The 21,407-nt window shown below is 41.9% G+C and overlaps 1 protein-coding gene across 1 annotated transcript; it reads right to left on the reverse strand.

The window, feature by feature from the left end:
- Positions 1 to 435: 435 nt before the first annotated feature.
- LOC132417873 (zinc finger X-linked protein ZXDB) lies at positions 436 to 5,950 on the reverse strand. Its single transcript, XM_060001719.1, has one exon. It carries the CDS (start codon positions 5,889 to 5,891, stop codon positions 3,405 to 3,407), a length of 2,487 nt encoding a protein of 828 aa, XP_059857702.1. The 5' UTR covers positions 5,892 to 5,950; the 3' UTR covers positions 436 to 3,404.
- Positions 5,951 to 21,407: the final 15,457 nt, after the last annotated feature.

Below are 21,407 nucleotides of genomic sequence, written 5' to 3' on the forward strand. Positions count from 1 at the left end.
AATTATACTACTTGGTAAAAATGCCAAGGCCAATATATTTTGAACTTATGATCAACATGGTCAACAGAGTATCCGGAAAGAAACTTCTTTTTAAGCCTTCGTGTTATTATGCTTCCAATTGGCAAGATTTTTAAATAAACCAACGACTGAGGAGAAGCAGAAAGGAAATAGGATTAAATTAAAACATGTACAATTATTCAAAAGGAGTGATGGCAATTTTAAACCACCATCAACAGAAGTTTAACTTCGTACCTTGAAAGTATAAAAAGTTTCACCATTTTTCTGGAAAATGGAGTTGAAAGAGGAATAATTTGAACAAATTTGTTCAATGAAATCCTGTGAATCCATGAGATAAGTAACATTTGTCCTTTGAAAATTCAAGCAATGAGTAGAAAAAAATATAGTTAATGATTTTTTATTGGACGGAAGCTGGTTTAAAGAATTCAAGAAAGAAGTCACAGTATAAATTCTCTTCATGTTTAAGTAATTTATTTGATGTTCGCTACTTGTGTGTTCATTTCAATCCTCGACGCACGTTAACTGCCAGACATGAAAAACAGTGCTCAATCTAAGAGGCCTTAATGAGTGACAATATTTTTGAAATGTGCTTTATGAATACAAATATTTCCAAAGCAAAGACAGAAAACAATTGAATGTGTAGACACAATGAAATTCTGAGCATTTCTCTGATTTACAAAAGTATGCCTAGTTTTTGTTTATCACTAAATGAATAAAACCACTTTAAAAATATATGTGTGTGTATGTGTGTGTATACCCCCATACACACAGTACATAAACATTTCAAAGTGACAAGTTTTTAGTGCACTGCCAAAGAGCTACAATAACTGTCATCCATAGGCATTCACATGCAAACACTACTGGGCTAGTACACTACAGCAAACACGAGTTTTAGCTGAACTCCTTGGCAAAAACTCTTAAAAAATGGAAATAATAAAACAGAAATCTATTTCTCATCTGAACAATATAGAAAATAATGTCTTTTGCCATCTGAGTCATATATACACACAGTATTATCTAAGCTCAGAAAATAACTTCTTACTATACACACAACTGCAGTGTACACTTAGCAAATGTTATCATTGGAAGAAAATGGGCTATGAGGAGATCTGAGGAATAGTAGCAGGAAGAGATCTATCCATTAAAAAATAAAAAGTAAGGCATGGTGAGGGCTGGAATGCACATACATGGGAGTGGACTGGGGAGAAAGTAAACAGAAAGTAACAGAAACCAATTAAAGTGGAAAACAGCAGCTAGTTACGACACAGGGATAAATCATGAAAGTTGGATGGGTGGGAAGTGAGAGGTGAAAATAATTTATCTTCTTTGTTTTAAGTTATTGATATATATAGAACTGTCAGTCACTAGCCAAAGTCCATTTAGAATGTGCATTTGCTAAAATGCCATGAGCCACAGAACAAACTTTGCCAAAACTACCACATAGGGTTGCTCTGAACAACAGTTGTGAAGATGTTCCACAAAATTCAAAATGCTACACTCATATAAGACAGACATTTCACACAATATTCAGCTTCAATCTTTCCTTCCAACTCTGGGAAAATGCAAACAATGAGCTCTCCAGACCACAGAGAATAGGAAACCTTCTCTACTCCATTATCAGTTTCTTGCAACAGCAGACTCTGCAGTTACAGCAAAGTCTAACTCTGGAATCAGAGCAAAGATGGTGACAAATTGGTCTAATGAACAGGGATGCAGATATACCTGTGAGCAATATTTCCACTCCTGGCATTAGCCACAGAAATTCCTGGGGGGAAATAATTCGGTGGAGGGAATAAAGAGATTCCCTATCTTGCTACACCCTAACTCTCACAAACCTTGTCTGGACATGAACAGGATTAAATTATCCCAATTTCTTCTTTACAGTAGGAAGGATTGAGATGGTAAAAGGATTACATAAATTCATCAAAATATGTCAAAGCACATAGTATTTTTCTTTACATATTAAAAACTGGAAAAGATTAAAAGTCTCAGGTGTGTTAGCTATGTGTGTGCATTGCTATGATCCTTTGACAGCTAAGAAACTGAGGCTTAGTGAAATTAATTTATTCAAGGCCACTTATCCAACATGAATTTGACCATGGGTCTGTTTCATGTCAAAGTCCTGGCTGACAATTTCTACAACAGCAAAGCCTCCCATCATTAAAAGAGGTGTGGAAGATAAATGGGGAGCAGAGTCAAAACATTTTTTGCTACTTTTTTCTTTTCTTGTTAGTTCTACCTTTAAGAAACTATTTTGGCATTGAATAATATTTCTAACAAACTTTTATACATGCCTTCAACAGCATTTCTTCCTCCATTAATAGTAACTCTACAAGAACAATTCATGATATCAGAAGCACAGGTAATCATGAATTAATGCACCAATCACCAGCAGCTGCAAATATCACAAGAGAGAAAACCAGACATTATGTGCCACCTGCTAAAAGAACACAACACGACATATGAAACATTCCTATCCCCAAAATCATATTTCCATTCTGATCAAGTCTCTAGATCCAACTACCAAATTAAGGAAACAGAGGGTAGGGGAACTTAACACCACAGGGATGTAATTATCAAAACTTAAGACTGTGGCAAATGCTACATGTGAAACAACTTCCTTTCTTCAATGAATAAAATTGCAAGAAAAAAGACAACAGGGTAACATACAGATTAAAAAGACAGTTAAGAGGCTTACTGGGATTCTAATTGTTAAAAATATTAAAACAAATAGCATTTATGAGACAATTATAAGTTGGAACCCTGACAGTATCAAAGAACTACTGTTAACTTTAAGTATGATAATGGAACTGAAGATTTTTCCAAAAGAGCCCATGCTTTATAGAAACATATACTGCATATTTATGGTTGAAATGATGTGATATCTGGTATTTATTTCAAAATAATACTGGGAGAGGGTGAGAATGGAGATTATATAAACAAAAATGTACATGAATTGACAATAGCTGAAGTTGGGTGTCATATACATGAATGTTCATTCTACTATTATGTGTAGTTTATGCATGTTTGAAGAAAAGCACATGCAACATCACTGAAAAATGTCCTAATTTTTTTCAAGGAAAGAAGCATATTATCAAGGAATCATACAGTTGAAAAGACCTTAGAAACAATCTATTCAAACCACCTCATTTTATAAATAAGGAAATTAAGGCTCAGATAGGATAAGTGACTTGCTCAGGGTCACACAACCTGTCAGTTCCAGACTCAAGATCAGAATTTAAATCTCCAAACTTGTAGCCCAGGGCTCTGTTCTTTTTCAAACCTATAAGAAATGACTGCATTTAAACATTTAGTCCAGAATACTCTTAAAATTGAGTGTCATCAATAAAAGTAAGCCATGTGGCAAGGAATGAATAGAGTTTAGTTCATACCAAAAATGAGCTGCCAGTCACTGTGATAAGATCTGTTTCTTTCTGAGACCCATGGTTTCCTGCAGGATTGGAGAATGCAAACTGGGTTTCTTCCTCCTGTCCAAAGAAGTCAGAGTCAGGATGTACGTTCCATTCCGTTTTGGTTGGCGGCAGTAGTTCCGAGACATTGTTTTCACAAAGGGTGCTTGAAGGAGTCAGAGCATCTGTGTCTACTGTTAGCTTACTGCTGGGGGTCAAAGCTTGGGGCTCTTGACTCGAGGTTTTCACAGCCAAAGAGCTCAGAGATCCCAACGGCCCTGCACTTACACTTGAGACATCATCTGTATCTAAGGGACTCTGCTGAAAACCAGCGGCTGTCGTTCCAAAGAAGAGTGAGGTATCCAGACTTTGAGGAAGGTCACTGGTGGCCATCAAGGTCTGAGGGTCCACCGCCTGCCCTAAGGAATTATTATTATTATTAACAGGGAGTTTCCCTGCCAGAGTTGAGTTCACAGAAGCCACATCAATAGTCAAGATCCCAGAGTTCACCAATGCGGTGTCCAATACTGCAGCAGAACTATTACTGGGCACATCAGAGAAGAGAGACACAAGCTCTGCATCACTGAGGTCATTCTGCCCCTGGCTGGTAAGTTCACTGCTGGGCGTAAGAGAATTTGCAGCTCCTAGCTGAGCTAAGAGATCCTGGCGCAGGTTGTGCCTTTTGGCCATGTGGGTCTTCATGCTGTGCTTGGATGTGAAGAGTTTATTACAAGTGGAGACTGGGCATCGGCTTTTCCAAGTGTCCACATCCTGCAAGTGTTTCTTGGAGTGAATGTAGAGACTACTGCGAGCAGAGAACCTGGCACAGCAGCCTTCCACGGGGCACACAAAAGGCTTTGTGCCCAGGTGGGTTATGCTGTGGCCTTTCAGATGTTCGGCCCTCGTGAAAGATTTCCCACAGCCTTCTACAGGACACATGAACCTCCGGTCATCGTCGTGCTTCCTTTTGTGCCTAAGGAGTTTGGACATGCTGGTGAAGTTCCAGCCACAGCCCTCAAAGTCACAAAGGAAAGGTCTCTCACCAGTGTGGCTCCGAAGGTGAATTTTCAACCTACAAGCCTTGTCGTACTGTTTGCTGCAGCCAGGAAAGGAGCAGGAAAAGAGTTCCTGTTCCCTGAAGTGGGCGCGGTTATGGGAAAACAGGGCACTCACTGTGATAAACGTCTTCTTGCAGCCCGAAAATGCGCACTGGTAGGGTCTCTCAGGCTCGAAGTGGCTGCGCTGGTGGGCGCTGAGTTTGGCCTGCGTGGGGAAGGTCTCCTCACACACCTCGCATTTGAATGAGTTCTCCTGCTCATGGCCCTTCATGTGTGCTTTGAGGTTATACACCGTGGTGAAGCTCTTGCCACAGCCCTCTGCCGGGCAGCCAAAGGGCCTCAGTTTGTCGTGTGACTGCAGGTGCCTCTTGAGCTTGTACGAGGTGGTGAAGGTCCAGCCGCAACCGCCCAGGGGGCACTTGAAGGGCCGCTGGCCCTGGCTGCTGCTGTGCGTCAGCAGGTGCACCTTCAGTTGGTGCTTCTTGGCAAAGGTTTGTCCGCACTGCGCCTCAGGACACAGGTACAGCACCACGCCCTGGCCCGGGCCTAGCGGCCCGCGGGGACTCTCAGCAGCAACCGGGCCCTCCGCCTCCTCCTCGGGCGCTGGGGCGGGCGCGGGTTCGGCCCGCTCGGCCAGCAGGAGGTCGGGCAGCAGCTCGGGACAGTCCCCAGGCTGCGCGGCGTGCGGGATCCCCGCTTGCGGGGCGATCAGACCCCCGGGCTGCGGGGCAGGGGCGACCCCAGGCGCCCAGGCTGGCGGCGGGGGCGTGGCCAGGGTGAGGAAGCCGTTCTCGAAGCGCAACAGCAGGTTTTGTTTGTGAATGGTGACGGTGCCCGCGAAGGCCGCGGCGGGGCCCAGGACTGGGGCGGGAATCGGGGCCAGGGCCGGGACTGGGGCGCGGATAGCGGACAGGGAGCTGGGGCCCAGCGCAGGGCGGCCCTCGGGGTTCGCGCCGCTTTCGTGCCCATGGAACCGTGGGCCCAGCCCAGCCTCCTCCCTCCATAGGGGCCCTGCGGCCTGGCTGGCGCCCGTGGAATCTACGTCTCCACCCACCGGGTCCAGCAGCACCAGGAAGAAGTCATCGCCATCGCCGCCGCCGCCGCCGCCGCCGCCGCCGCCGCCGCCGCCGCCGCCGCCGCCGCCGCCGCCGCCAGCGTGATCGGGCCTCGGCACCAACGGGCTAGGGCCCGGGCCCGGGGAGGCCGCGCGGGCCACCTCACGCTGCCGCCCGGGCCCGCCATCTTGGGGGCCCCGGAGCAGCAGGAGGCGGCGCGCGGGGGCCTGGCCGGCCCGCGGGTCAGGACCTCTGTGGATCCGGCCGCCGCCCCCGGGGCTGCCAGCGCCGCCGCCCTGTCGCGACCCGCGAGCCGGGAGCAGCCTCGGGATTTCCATCTCCGCGTCCATGAGGCTCCGCTGGAACCAGAATCGCGGAGGAGGCGCGACCCCGCCCCCTGCCGCGGGCCCGAACACGTTCCTGAAAGGAAAAAAAAAAAATGTGCAATGCGCAGAAACTGGCCCTATCAGATATTAAAACGTGTTTAACGCCACCGTGATTTAAATATTCTGGTACTGGGTGTCTAGAACAGAATAGAAAGCCCAGGGGCAGAGGCTCGTATACATAAATAAGTTCCACAGTTAATATTAGTAGGAAATCAAGGAGGTCTTCCCAGATACAGGGGAAATGGTGCTGGAATGAATACCTTAGCTATCTATCTGCTAAATGCAACATAAATCGGTACCTCACTACCGATTTATGTACCAAAATAAACACACCCCCAGCCCCTCCCAGTGCTAAACATGGTGGTTAGCACTTATCCTGTATTAAACATTGTTTACTGGATGGATGGCTGGATTAATGGATGACAGAAAATTCCTGAGAGAATACGCTATGTGTCAAGATTAAACAACCATAGTGCCACCAATTCCTACTGAAAAGGTTGTCTTTTAAAAAAATTTCCTGGAAAGCTTCCATATCCAGAACTGTCTTGAGCAATGTCTTTAGGAAAATTTGTCGCATATAAATTTTTTGTCCTGCTGGTGCAGAGACTAGATTGAGTAAGAGGTGGGGCCGAAGCAGATTAGCACTGTTCAGCCTAGAAATGCAAAGCCTGGAGGATGAAACAATTTATATTGAAATCTGGAGAACCCAACCCACTCCTGGGTTCTCCCTATAAGGTACACAGCCTAAACCAACTCTGCTCTTCCACCATTGGTTGCACCATGGTAAATTTTATGTCCAATCTCACAGCATGATGAGGACATTCTTCAGCTTACTCTAGATTCTCCAGCACACGGAGGTCTCTGGACAAGAGTACTAGTTAAATGTGATAAGGTTAAACCCTAAGTTACTGCAGTGGACTCTCCTGAGAACAAGGCACAGATGCCTTTTGCATGCCCAATAGCCCCAATGTGCCTGCTTGCATTTAAGTGTGGTGGCCTAGTCTCACTGTAATGTATCTGGCCTATGATGCCTAATGATCTTATTAATGTTGATGATGATCCTTCAATTTGTCTGTCATCAGTGAGTTGGGAATTGATATAAATACAGGGTGAATTAATCTGGCAAGAGAAAGGTTTAGAGTGATGACTAGATTATGGGATACCTATAGTTTAAGTAATCCCTTCTTTCCCCTCTTTTAATGATAATGGACACTTGCTGATCTCTTGATTAAAAGATCAAGTTTTTCATCCATAACAATTCAAGCCTCATCAAAATTTCTACATCACATATTTTTCTTTCTATTACATTTTTTGGAGGAAACATTTTTTTCAAATCTGAGGTATAGAGGAATGCATAAAATATATCTGCCAGGTTTAGATAATTTATAAAAGCAAACACCCGTGTAACCAGGACGAAGGTCAAGAAATAGACCATTGCCAGCCTTCCAGAATACATCCACCGTATTCCTCTCAATCACAAACCATACCCTCCCCTATAGATATAGTCGTTATCTTGACTTTGTGATAATCATTTCAGTGCTTTTTTTTAATATGACTTTACAACTTTTGTATGCATCCCTAAACAATACAGTTTATATGAAGTTATATCAACAGAATCATGCTGCATGCTCCCTTTTATGGCCTGCCTCTTTCACTGTGTATCATATTTATTTGAGAGACTCATCATGTTGTTCCTAGTAGCTGTAGATCTTTTGTCTCCATTGTTGACTAGCATTCCAGTGCATGATTTTAGCAAAGTGATTATGATATGATTATTTCATTCTACACTGGATGAACACTGGGTTCATCCAGGGTTGTTTTTAGCTTTTTATTATGAACAATGGTACAATGAACATTCTTGGACATTTTTCATGGGACTCATGTTTAAGAGTCTCTTGGGTATACATGCAAGAACAGAATCACTGGCCCACAGAGTATGCGTATCTTCAGCTTTTCTACACGATGCCAAATTGTTTTCTATAGTGGTTGTACCAATTTACAATCCCACCAGTAACACAGAGAGTTCCTGCTCCTGCACATCTTCATCTACACCAAGCATTGCCAGAATTTAATTTACTGTTTTTTACCACTACTAAGTTTGGGCACATTCTCATGTTTATGAACCTCTTGGATTTTCTCTTCTGTGAAAAGCCTGTTCATGTTCAACTCTTTCACCATTTTTCTATTCTATTTTCCATCTTGTCTTTACTGATCCAATGAGTTTTTTATGTGTTTTAAATACCAGTCCACTGGTGGTTATATGTGTGGCCAAAATAGTCCTTTGCTTTGTTGTTTGTATTTTCTCTTGCTTTATGCCGTGCTTTGTGAACAAATCTTAGTTATAACATAGTCAAATTTATCATTCTTTTCCTTGTGGTTAGTGCTTTTCTGTTTCAAGAAATCTGTCCCTGCCCTGGGGCAATGAAAATATTCTCTATATTTCCTTCTGAAATATTTGTGGTTTTGCCTTTCACAGTTAGGTCATAATCCACCTACAAGTGATGTTTGTGTATAGTGTTGAGTAGGGTTTCATTTTTTTTCTTCATGTGGATATCTGATTGTCTCAGTGAACCACTTATTGAAAAGTCTGCCCTTTTACTCTTGATTTGCAGTGCCACATGTGTCATAAATCACGCATCTACCTATGTATGGGCTAGTTTGTGTACTCTCTATTAAGTGCCATGGCTCTATTTATCTGTCCATTTTAAATACCACATATCAATATTAATTACTACAGATCTATAAACAATTCTGATCTTTGGATAAGGCCACTCAATTCTGCCTTGTTCTTCAAGAATGTCTAGGTTATTTTTGGCCTGTCTCAACTCCACTTATATTATCAATTCATCAGAAAAGTTTCAACCAAAATCTTGTTTGAGGTTCTAATTAAGATTGCGTTGAACTTTTAGATTTGACTCCTTGTCAATAATATGGAATGTTATTGAATAGATATGGTCTATCTCTCCTTTTAATAAGAACTTCCTTAATGTGTCCCAATAATACTTCATATTTTTCCTATAAGAGGACATTTTATCCTAGGTACTTCATATTTTGCAAATACTGCCTTTGAAATGTTCACTTTGTAAATTTGTTGCTGGTAAATAGAATACAATTGGCTTCTGTATATTGATATTTTATCCTACAAACAGCTATCTAAACTCTTTTATTGATTCTACCAATTTGAAAATACCTGTAGAATATAGTGTACACAATCATGTCATCTGCAAACAATGCCAGTCTTACTTCTTCCTTTCCGAGCATTTTATTCCTTCTTTTTCCCCTTACTACTCTTTCTGGGTGTTAGTGGACATTCTTACTTGATGCAGCTCTCAAAAGAAGGCTTTCAGTAATTCCAGGAATGATATTTGCTGTAGGTGTTGTGTTCTGTAGCAATCTGAATCCAATCAGGATATGGAAAGTACACAGTGGACAGGGGAATTTTAACATAAAGTGAAGCATAATGTTTAACATAAAGAATTATTAAACTATGACAAATGTAGAATATATAAGATATAGGAAAACTCTATATGGTATCCTGGGCCTGAGGGAGCATACCCAAGGAAAGACAAACTTGGAATGCAGGTCCCTCCCCAAGACTGGAGGTCACACCTCATTGGAGAAGGTGTAGGAGAACCTACTGGATGGCAGAGAAGTTTTCTGGTTTGCCAGCACCAGAGCAGGTCTGCAAAACCACAGCTGGTCTACAGTTGCAAGGTAAGCAGGAAGGTACCCTCTGGAGCACATCAGTGTGGACAAGCCACTGCTGGTGGCCAGCATGTAGACGTGTAGTAGGAGCAAGGGTCCTGGTGGGGTTGGAGGCCTGGAGCTAACAATGTCCTATACATAGGATCCGGAGGGCCTTGGTGTTGTAAGGGCTGCAGCCTTGGGAGAAGTACAGGAGGTAACGTTAGTGGTGAGGTGGGGTGGGTCGGGAGAGCAATCAATTAGAGGAAATCAGCGGGTAGGTGGCTGGCTTGGAGCACAGGATGTCCCTATGAAGAGGGCCACAGAAAGCCAATGACCAGGCTACACTCGATAGGACAGTTGTTCTGGGTACATGCTTGGGGCCGAGCACCTAGGATATCCTTACACCCACACTTCTGACAGCCAGAAGTCACAGGAGAGCCACTTTCTCCTTCAGTAACATTTTGATCACTTTGAAGGAGAGATGCTTAAGGTAATTCATCCATTATCAGAGAGAATATATTAAAGGGTGAATTTAGAACAGGGAGAACATTAACAACTGGCTTCATATCCTTTATCAGTTTAGGGGGGTCCCTTCTATTGTTACCTTGCATGAATGGTAGGTACCCTATCTATCATCATATTGTTTCTCTGGTGAATTAATGATTAAAGCAGCAGGACTGGCCACTTCCAGAGTTTTAATAGACTGCTTACAATTCTTGTTGGACCCACGGTTCCCTGGCCTGAAATGAGTTTTGCTGCAAAACCCAGGCTCTGGCACAAAAGGGTGTCATGGGGGTAGGGCAGAGAGCCTGTGAACTCCGCATTCTGGTCCTACCCAGGGCTTGTCTGCTCTACCTGCAAGGAGAGCCTTGGTGTGTGGTGAGATTGCCTCTTCCACCATGAGTGTGCATATCACATGTTCTCCTCAGGAATCTTCCACCATGAGTGTGAATATCACATGATCTCCTCAGGAATAGACTAGTTTATACCTGAAATGTTGCTCTACTCTCTTGGTAGCTGTACCTACCAAGATGAAGATGCTTGGATTCCATTTAAAGCCATGCTCATCAGAGCCCTGTCCATGGAGGAGCAGGGCAAAAGATTCCTGTGTTAGTCTTACAAAGTGTACGTGTTTACCAGTGGTGGCAATTTGAGTGCTTTAATTGCACTTTTCTCGATGGCCTTTAGGCTCCAAAATGGACAAAAATTGATGGGGGAAAATGGCACATAATTTTGCCATTCCTAAGTGACAAATGATCTATTCTTTAGTGGTTGGACTGGCATCTTATACTGGGAAGGAGAGACAATTTAATTTTTTTTAAACTTTTTCTTTCAGTGTGTCCATATTCAATAGATAGAATAAGATACCACTAAATCCAGAGGAAAAATACTTTTTTTAATAATTATTATTTTTTCTAATAATAGTTGCTCATCCTTGGAATCTTGTACTCTCTTCCTAGTACTTCCAATGTATAAAGCATATTCACTTCTGTTCAGAAGCCACACAAGACAAATTAACCCACAGCCTTCTGTTCTCACACAGGACTGGGCTGGCCTCCTATCCCCGGCACCCTGAGATCTTGAACAGGAGGACCTGAATATGAACAGCAAGTTTATCCTTTAAATGCTGGTTGGACCTGCTGCCCGGGCTCTCTTAACTGCCACCCTGACAATGATGAGACACAAATGTGAAATCTGAAACCTGCTCACTAACAAGAGGAGCAGCTCTCTAGGCCTGCCACTTGGGAAGCTGTCACCACCAGGCATCCAAGCAGGCACTCTCACTTGGTAGAAATCACTGAGAACCAGGTTTTGTGGAGATAACACACCTCTAGTCTGTCGTTTCTGAAGGTGGGCTGTGTAGCTGCAGCTGCTGTGTCTCTCCCTGCAGGAGGAAGTTGAACTTGGGAGCTCCCCACGAGGCATAGGCTGGGAGGGACCCATCAAGGCTCACATCTTCCCACTGACAACCAGAATGACCCCACTCCTGAACCCCAGCAAAAGAGTAAGAGTCCCCCTGCTGTGTAACCGCTCAAGGATACATTCTTATTCGCTTTGTCCCTCGCTTCAACCTGCTGTGCTCTGGCTGAGGATGCAGAGCAAGAGCTGAGTTTTAGTAGTTCCTGAAAATTCACGTAGTTGTTTCTCCCTGGTTCAACTGAGAGAAGAGAGGACGGTGCCAGGGTACACCCTGTCTTTACTCCTGGGGGCCAGCTCTGCTTTGGGCGAACTTGACAACTACTTAACCACAGAAACCTTCCCCATGCCCTGCATCTGTTCTCAGAATATAATACAGTTTCTGAGGATGCCCAGGCTTCCTTACATTAAGCTCCAGTTTCCCCTCAAGAATTGTATGGGTGAGAGAGTTTTCATTCACTCTCCCTTTCTTCTTACTACAAACACCCCAAACCACACTCAGGGATTGCATGGCCACTCCAAGACTTCACCCAGGTCCCGATTCTCTGCCATCTGCAAGCTTGGCGCATTCTGACTGGCTCAGAGGAATTTGATCTCAAGAAAAGTACTCATGGGGGCAATCCTCTCCCTAGAGAGGATCTCTCTGGGACCAGAAAATGAACCAGGGACTGATGGCCTGAGTGCTCCTCTGGAAAAATTTTCACTGTCTGCCAACAGAGGACGTGGCTGAGAGGGACTGTCCTAGTTATCTGCTCAGCAGGGAACACTGAGGACCTGACCCTCTGTCTTCCTTATCTGTTGGAAGTTTAACCCTCTTCATATCCTGACGATGGTTTAGCTTCTCAGAACGATACATGCTATATTTCACTCGTGAACTGGTGACGATGGGAAGAAAAAAGAATGAAATCGCCATCTATCCACATTTATTTTCAACTTCTGTTCATTTCACTGTTGTCCTCACCTCCCTCATCCCTCTTTTAGGAGTTTGCTCCCCAGGGCCCCACACCACAGTTAGACAGCCTCACATGGGTCTGGGCTTTGGATTTGAGTTCTCTGTGAGGTAAATTTTGGACTCAGGCTCGGCACAGAGGGCAGGGCCTAGAGTGAAAAGAGGTTCACAAGCCAGATTGCTACTTTGGTCAAAAGAAATCTTTTCCTTGTAGCCTGCTCAGCAGGAGGGTCACTGGTTTTCATATCATTTATCCCGCACATGCAGACATAACATGCTTGCTTCAAGGCCCAGTGGACTCATATAGTGAATCGCCAGAGTAATGTATGACAATTTTACTGAGACTAGAGCTGCCACTGACCATCTTTGACACAACAGGGAGCAAACCTGTCTTACCATATACAGGTGTACCTTGGAGTTATTGCAGGTTCTGTTCCAGACTACCACAATAAAGCAAATATTAATAAAGTGAGTCACACGAATTTGTTGGTTTCCCAGTGCTTATAAAAGTTATGTTTACACTATACTGTAGTCTATTACGTGTGCAATAGCATTATGCCTTCAAAAATATACATACCTTAAATAAAAAATACTTTATTGCTAAAAAATGCTAAAATAAATGTTTTCTTCCTCCTAGCATCTCCCAGGCTCTCCATGCCCAGGCTGAGGATTGTTCCCAACCACTGGCTGCATTTTGTCTCAGCAACTTTTGCACATGACTTACCTTTCCAAGAAAGAAGCACTTCCCCAAGTCTACTCTGGGCTGGTATGCAACCTTAGAGTGGGGTCTCAAGGGTTGAAGAGGTATTGGGAAAAAGAGCTGAGGACAGAAATTGGTTGAAATTTTCTGGTAACAGAACCCAGTTAGTGTGTTTGAGTAGTTGACTTATCAAGTGATATTTGCAATAACTGCTCATCGCTTTTACATTTTCCCAAAAGCAGGTTCCTAGTCCAGAGTGTTCCTTAAATATCAGATTTCTGACCCATAATTGTGCCTAGAAGTGGTTCACATCAGAATCGGACAGGCTCCTGGACCATCAAACTGAAAATCAGGACCGTACTTGAGATGCACATTGCTAATACTGAAGAAAAAAAATGTATTTATAGTGTATTTATTTATTTATATTTGTAAAATATGACTGAGAATGCAAAATAACAACACCACATTAATACAAATAGAAAAAAAATCTTGACTATTTTGATTTTTTATTCACTTTAGAGGAAAGCTAATTGGCTAATAAGTTGACAAGTGCTTTGCAGGCCTTAAATTATTTGAAGGTTCTTTGACTCCAAACATGTTTTTACATTCCTTAAAGTTTACTTTTAACTTTATTTTTTTTATTTTTAACTTTATTTCAAATCTCTAAGGGATTTGAGGAAATATGGCAGAGTAAAAGGACCTTGAGCTCACCTCGTCTCATTAGAACACCAAAATCACAACTAACTGCTGACCAACCATCAATAAAAAGACTGGCACCTACCAAAAATTATCTTCTACAACAAAAGACATAAAGAAGATACCCAATGGACTGGTAGGAGGGGAGCAGTCGCAATATAATCAAATACCAAACACCCCGGGTAGGTGACCCACAAACAGGAAAATGATTATATCACAGAAATTCTCTCAGTCTCCTCAGCCTGGGGGTCTGGCATCAAGAAGAGGAGCTCCCAGAGCATTTGACTTTGAAGGCCAGTATTGCTTCATTGCAGGACCTCCATAGGAATGGGAGAAACAGAGACTCCACTCTTGGAGGGTGCACACAAGGTCTCATGTGCACTGGGACTCAGGGCAAATGCAGTGACTTCATAGGGTCCTGGCCCAGACCTACCTTGGAGGGGTTCCTGGGGAGGAAGTGGGTGGCTGTGATTCTCTCTAGGGTCGTAAAAGCTGGTGGTGGAAGTATTAGGGAGTGTTCATCTACTTGAACTCTTGCTGGAGGCAGACATCTTGCTTGGGTAATTAGCACCTAGACCTGGCCCCACCCAATAACCTGTAAGTGCCACTGCTGGGACTCCTCAGGCCAAACAACTGACAGGACAGGAACACAACACAACCCATCAGAAGACAGGCTGCCGAAGGACTTCCTGAGCCTACAGCCACCTTTAGACACACCCCTTAACAAAGCCCTGCACACCAGAAGGCCAAGAACCAACTCCACCCACCTGTGTGCAGGCACTGGACCCTTCCACCAAGAAACCTGCACAAGCCACCAGACACACTTCACCCACCAGGGGGCAGACACCAGAAGCATGAAAACTATGTTCCAGCAGCCTGAAGATCCAAGGACACAAATGCAGGTCAGAACCTAACCTCAGGCCATCTGGTCCCTGGCCCTTGGGTGACGAGGGGGCAGTGTACTGCTGGGACACATAGGACATCCCCTATATAGGACCACTTCACCAATGTCAAGAAACATAACTAATCTTCCACTTACATAAAAATACAAATAGAAATTTAGACAAAATGAGACAGCAGATGAAGATGTTCAAGATGGAAGAGCAAGATAAAACCCCAGAAGAACAGCCAAGTGACATGGAGATAGGCAATCTACTGAAGAAACAGTCCAGAGTAATGATCATAATGATGATCCAAGAACCTGGGAAAAGAATGGATGCACAGAGAGAGAAGTTACAAGAAGTTTTCAACAAAGAGTTACAAAATATAAAAAATAAGCAAACAAAATTGATGAATACAATAAGTAAAATGAAAAATACACCAGAAGGAATCAATAGCAGTATAAACGAGGCAAAAGAACAGATAAGTGAGCTGGAAGACAGAGTGGTGGAAATCACTGCTGCAACACAGAATAAATGAGAAAAGGATGATGAGAAATGAGAACAGTTTAAGAGACCTCTGGAACAATGTCAAATCCTCCACCATTTGCATTATAGGGGTCCCAGGAAGAGAAGAGATAGAGAAAGGTCCTGAGAAAACGTATTTGAAATGATCATAGATGAAAACTTCCATAACATGGGAAAGGAAATAGTCACCCAAGTCCAGGAAGCACAGAGAGTCCCAGGCAGCATTAACCCAAGGAGTAGAACACCAAGACATATAGTAATCAAATTGAAAAAATTAAAGACAAAGAGAAAATATTAAAAGCAGCAAGGGAAAGGCAATGAATAATATACAATGGAATCCCCATAACGTTATCAGCTGATTTTTCAGCAGTAAGTCTGCAGGCCAGAAGAGGGTGGCACAATATATTTAAAGTGATAAAAAGTAAAAACCTACAACCAAGAAATATAGATAAATGGAACAGGATAGAAAGCCCAGAAATACACCCACACACCTGTGGTCAATTAATCTATGACAAAGGAGACAAGGATATTTGGAGAAAAGACATTCTCTTCAATAAGTGGTACTGGGAAAACTGGACCGCTACAAGTAAAAGAATGAAATTAGAACATCTTCTAACACCACACACAAAAATGAAGTCTAAATGGATTAATGACCTAAATGTAAGACCAGATACTATAAAACTCCTGGAGGAAAACATAGTCAGAACACTCTTTGACATAAATCACAGTGATATCTTTTTGGATCCATCTCCTTGAGTAATGGAAATAAAAATAAACAAATGGGACCTAATTAAACTTAAAAGCTTCTTGCACAGCAAAGGAAACCATAAACAAAATGAAAAGACAACCTACAGAATGGGAGAAAATATTTGCAAATGATATGACTTGCAAGGGATTAATCTCCAAAATATAAAAACAGCTCATGCAGATAAATAGCAAATAAATAAATAATTTGAAAAATGGGTAGAAGACCTAAATAGGCATTCCTCCAAAGAAGACATACAGATGGCCAAGAGACAAAAAAAAAAAAGTACTCAATATCACTAATTGTTAGACAAATGCAAATCAAAAACTACAAGAGGTATCACCTCACACTGGTTAGAATGGCCATCATTAAATTTCTACAAATAATAAATGCTGTAGAGGGTGTTCAGAAAAAGGAGCCTTCCTGCACTGTTGCTGGGAAAGTAAATTGGTACAGCCACTATGGAGAACAGTATGTAAGTTCCCTAAAAATTCTAAAAATAGAGCTACCATATGATCCTGCAATCCCACTCCTGGGCATATATCCAGAGAAAACCATAATTCAAAAAGACACATGCACCCCAATGTTCATTACAGCACTATTTACCATAGCCAAGACATGGAAGCAACCTAAATGTCCATCAACAGATGAATGGGTAAAGATGTGGTACATATATATGATGGAATATTACTCAGCCATATAAAAGAATGAAATAATGCCATTTGCAGCAACATGGATGACCCAGAGATACTCATACTGAGTGAAGTAAGCCAAACAAAGACAAATATCATTTGATATCAATTATATGTGGAATCTACAAAAAAAATGATACAAATGTACTTATGTACAAAACAGAAATAGACCCACAGACATAGAAAACAAACTTATGGTTACCAAAGAGGAAAGGGAGGAGGGACAAATTAGGGGTTTGGCGCTAACATATGCACACTACTATATATGAAATAACCAACAAGAACCTACTGTGTAGCACAGGGAGCTATACTCAATATTTTATAACAACCTATAAGGGAAAAGAATCTGAAAAGTAATATATATACACATATATATATGTATATATGTATATATATATATATATATAAAAAACTGAATCACTTTTCTATACACCTGAAACTAACACAACTTTGTAAATCAACTATGCTTCAATTTTAAAAATTAAATAAATAAATACATATATAAATAAATAAAATAAAGACAATCCATACGTAAATGTTCATAAAGCCCTAACCACAATCATAAGAGTGACCATGTTGATCACCTCCAAAATTTCTTTATACCCCTTTTTATTGCTTTCCTCTCTACACCTCCCCATCCCTACACCTAGGCAACCACTGATCTGCTTTCTCTCACTATAAAGTAGTTTGAATTTTATTGAACTTTATATAAATAGAATCATACACCATACACTCGTTTTGTCTATTTTAACTCAGCGTAATTATTTTGAGATTTTTTTCATGCTCTTATTTAAAGCAATGAACATTTTTTTTTCTTGTTGTGTAGTGTTTCTTTGTATGGCTATTTGGGATGTTGTCAGTTCTTGACTATTACATATAAAACTGCTATTAATATTGATGTACAAGTCTTTGTGTGAAACTATGCTTTCATGTCTTTTAGTTAAAATCTTAAGAGTAGCAATATGGTAAGTATATGTTTAATTTTAAAAGAAACTGCCCAACTGTTTCCAAATGTCTGTAACCAAATGTACTCCCATCACATGTTTAGGAAGCCTTCATATGGTCAGTCTTTTAAATATGTTTTAACGTTTATTTTTATTTTTTTTATTTTTATGCGGTACGCGGGCCTGTCACTGTTGTGGCCTCTCCCATTGCAGAGCACAGGCTCCGGACGCACAGGCTCAGTGACCATGGCTCATGGGCCCAGCCGTTCCGCGGCATGTGGGATCTTCCCGGACCGGGGCACGAACCCGTGTCCCCTGCATCAGCAGGCAGACACTCAACCACTACGCCACCAGGGAAGCCCAAAGTTTATTTTTAATTGAAGTATAGCTGATTTAAATATTATATTAGTTTCAGTTATACAGCACAGTAATTCAGTCTTTTGCAGATTATACTCCATTATAGGTAATTAGAAGTTAATGGCTATAATTCATTGTGCTATACAGTGTATCCTTCTTGCTTATCAATTTTATATTATACATTTTAGTTTATATCTGTAATCCCATGCTTGTGATTTGTCCCTCCCACCTCCACTCACCCCTTGGATGACCACAAGTTTGTTTTCTATGTCTGTGAGTCTGTTTCTGTTTTGCATATACACTCACTTGTGTTATTTTTTAGATTCCACACGTAAGTGATACATACGGTTTTTGTTTACTTTGACTTATTTCAGTAAGCATAATCTCTAGTTCCAACCAGGTTGCTGCAAATCGCAGAATTACATTCTATTTTTATGGTTGAATAATATTCCATTGTGCGTATGTGTGTGTGTGTGTGTGTGTGTATATATATACACCACATTATATACATATATATTTAATATATATATATACCACATCATATGTACATATAATTTATCTACCACATTATATATATATATATATATATACCACATTTCTTAATCCAAACATCTGTTGATAGGCACTTGGGTTGTTTCCAGTCTTGGCTACTTGACTATTTTAAATAGTTCTGTTATGAACACTGGGGGTCATGTAACTTTTCAAAGTAGTGTTTTCATTTTTTCAAAGTATGTACACAGCAGTGGAATTGTTGGATCATATGGTAGTTCTATTTTTAGCTTTGTGAGGAACCTCCATACTGTTTTCCATAGTGTCTGCATCAATTTACATTACCACCAACAGTGTGCAATTATGTTTTTTTCTCCACGTCCTCTCCAACATTTGCTATTTGTAGACATTTTGATGATAGCCATTCTGAAAGGTGTGAGATGATATCTCATTTGTTATTTTGATTTGCATTTATCTAATCATTAGTGATACTGAGCATCTTTTCACGTGCCTCTTAGTCATCTGTTCAACTTACTGGAAAAATGTCTACTCAGGTCTTTTCCCCATTGTTTTATCATTTTTGTTTTGTTTTGTTTTGTTTTTTGTTTTTTACATTGAGTTGTAGGAGCTATTTGTATATTTTGGATATTAACCACTTGTTGGTCACATCATTTGCAAACATTTTCTCCCAGTCTGTAGGTTTTCTTTTTGTTTTGTCAATGGGTTCCTTTGGTGTACAAAAGTTTTTAATTAGATTTGGCGTGTTTATTTTTGCTTTTGTTTCTTGGTTGGCAGTGTTTTTTTCTTTCTTTCAGCACTTTGAATATATCACCACACTCTTGGCTTGCAAGATTTCTGCTGAGAAGTATACTTATAGCTTATGGGGTTATCTATATATAAACATTATTTTTCTTGCTGCTTTTACAATTCTTTTTATGTTATGCAGTTTTAGTATAGTTTGTCCTGGAAAATATTGTTTTGGGTTGAAATTCTGAGAGGACCTATTAGCTGCATGAACTTGGATGTCCACATCTTTCCCTAGATTTAGGAAGGTCTTAGCCATTTTTTAAAAAAAATAAGCTTTCTGTCCCTTTCCCCTCTCTTCTCCTTCTGGGACTCCAATAATGAGCAGATTGTTCCTTTTTATGGTATCCCATAATTCACGTAAGTTTTCTTTACTCTTTTCATTCTTCTTTTTTTCTTTTTGCTCCTAAGACTGGGTATTTCCAGTGACCCATCTGCTACTGCACTAATTCTTTTCCCTCATTGATTGAATCTGCTCTTGAAGTTCTCTATTGAATTCTTCAGTCATTTTATTCTTCAACTTTAGTATTTAATTATTTTTAATGTTTTACTATTTCTTTGTTGAACACTCATTTTGTTCATGCATTGTTTTTCTAATTTTATTTAATCGCCAGTGCTTTCTGGTAATTAACTGAATTTTTAAAAGATGATTATTATGAATTCTTTTTCTTACAGTTCATAGATCTCCATTTCTTTAAGATTTAGTCATTGGAGTTTTACTATTTTCCTTTGGTGATGTAACGTTTCATTGATTATCCATGATCTGTTTGGCCCTTTATAGATATCTCTACACTTGAGGAAGTAGGCGCCCCTTCCAGTCTTTACACACTGGTTTGGCAGGCAAAACCCTTCACCAGTCAGCCTGTCCAGAAATCCTGAGACGGCCATCTAATGGTGACTTCAAGCAAAACCCTTCACCAGTCAGCCTGTCCAGAAATCCTGAGACGGCCATCTAATGGTGACTTCATAGATACTTCAATAGCCCTCCAATTGCACATGGGCTTTGTGGACAGACAAAGACAGCTGCCCTGCAATTTCATCAGAAACTAGGTTTTGGAATTATGCCAGTCTTTTGATGGGGAGGCCTGGTGCTTGGGCACATGAGGATCAACCTGCTGCTTGCGTCCACAGGGTTGGGCCTGTAGCCTTGGTTCACTAGAGGTGAGCCTGGCACTTGGTCTGCATTAATGAGCCTAGGACCTGGTTCTGCATGGGCAGACCTGGATCCTGAGTCTACAGAGGCCAACCCAGTGCCAGGGACCACTGGAGTGGGCCTGGCATCTGGTTCTTAAATCTTAAAGGGCCAGTCTGTTAGTGGGATGGGACAGGAGCCTGGTTTGGCTGGAGCAGGCCTGGAGGCTGGGCCTATGGAAGTTGGTGGTAGGGTGAGCCTGGGGCCTCAGGGGACAGCCTAGAGTTTGGATCTGTTGAGGCTGGTCTGATGCCATGGCAGGTTGAGAACCTGGTTATTTGGGATCTAGCTTCTGTGGCCTTGGAAGCTAGCTTAATGCTGGGGCATGATGGGAGCCTGGTTCCATGGGAGCTAGTCTGGAGTCTAGGTCCACAGGGACCAGCTTGGTACTGGAGTGCACTAGGGTCCCAGGGTTGCCTGGTACTGAGATAGGTCAAAAGATTGGGTCTGTGGTAGTCAGCCTGTTGCTGGACTCATCTAGGTGCCTGGATTCAATGATTTCCACCTGGAGTTTACTGCCATAAGAGTACCTAATGGCCATGGGAGCTGACTGGAAATAGGTTGAACCAAAAACCTGGGTTCTTGAGAGCCTTCCTTGAGCCTGGTGCCATGGGAACTGCCCAGGGCTGTAAGAGCCAGCGAGCATCAGGGTGGTTCCAGAGCCTGGGGCTATGGGAATCCACTGAGAGACTGGTCCCACAGGAGTTTCCTGGTGCCATGAGAGCCACCTGGAACTGTAGGAGATGTCTGGGACTGCCAGAGTCAGCAGGTATCAAACTAAGCTGAGAGGCTGTGTTCATAGAGCCTACCAGGAGCCTGGTGCTGCAGTAGCCAGGTAGGGCCATGGAACTGCTTAGAGCTGCTGAAGCCAGAGGGTGCTGAGGTGAGCTAGGAACCTTGTT

The sequence above is a fragment of the Delphinus delphis genome, chromosome X (assembly GCF_949987515.2).
Source record: "Delphinus delphis chromosome X, mDelDel1.2, whole genome shotgun sequence".
NCBI classification, from domain to species: Eukaryota; Metazoa; Chordata; class Mammalia; order Artiodactyla; family Delphinidae; genus Delphinus; species Delphinus delphis.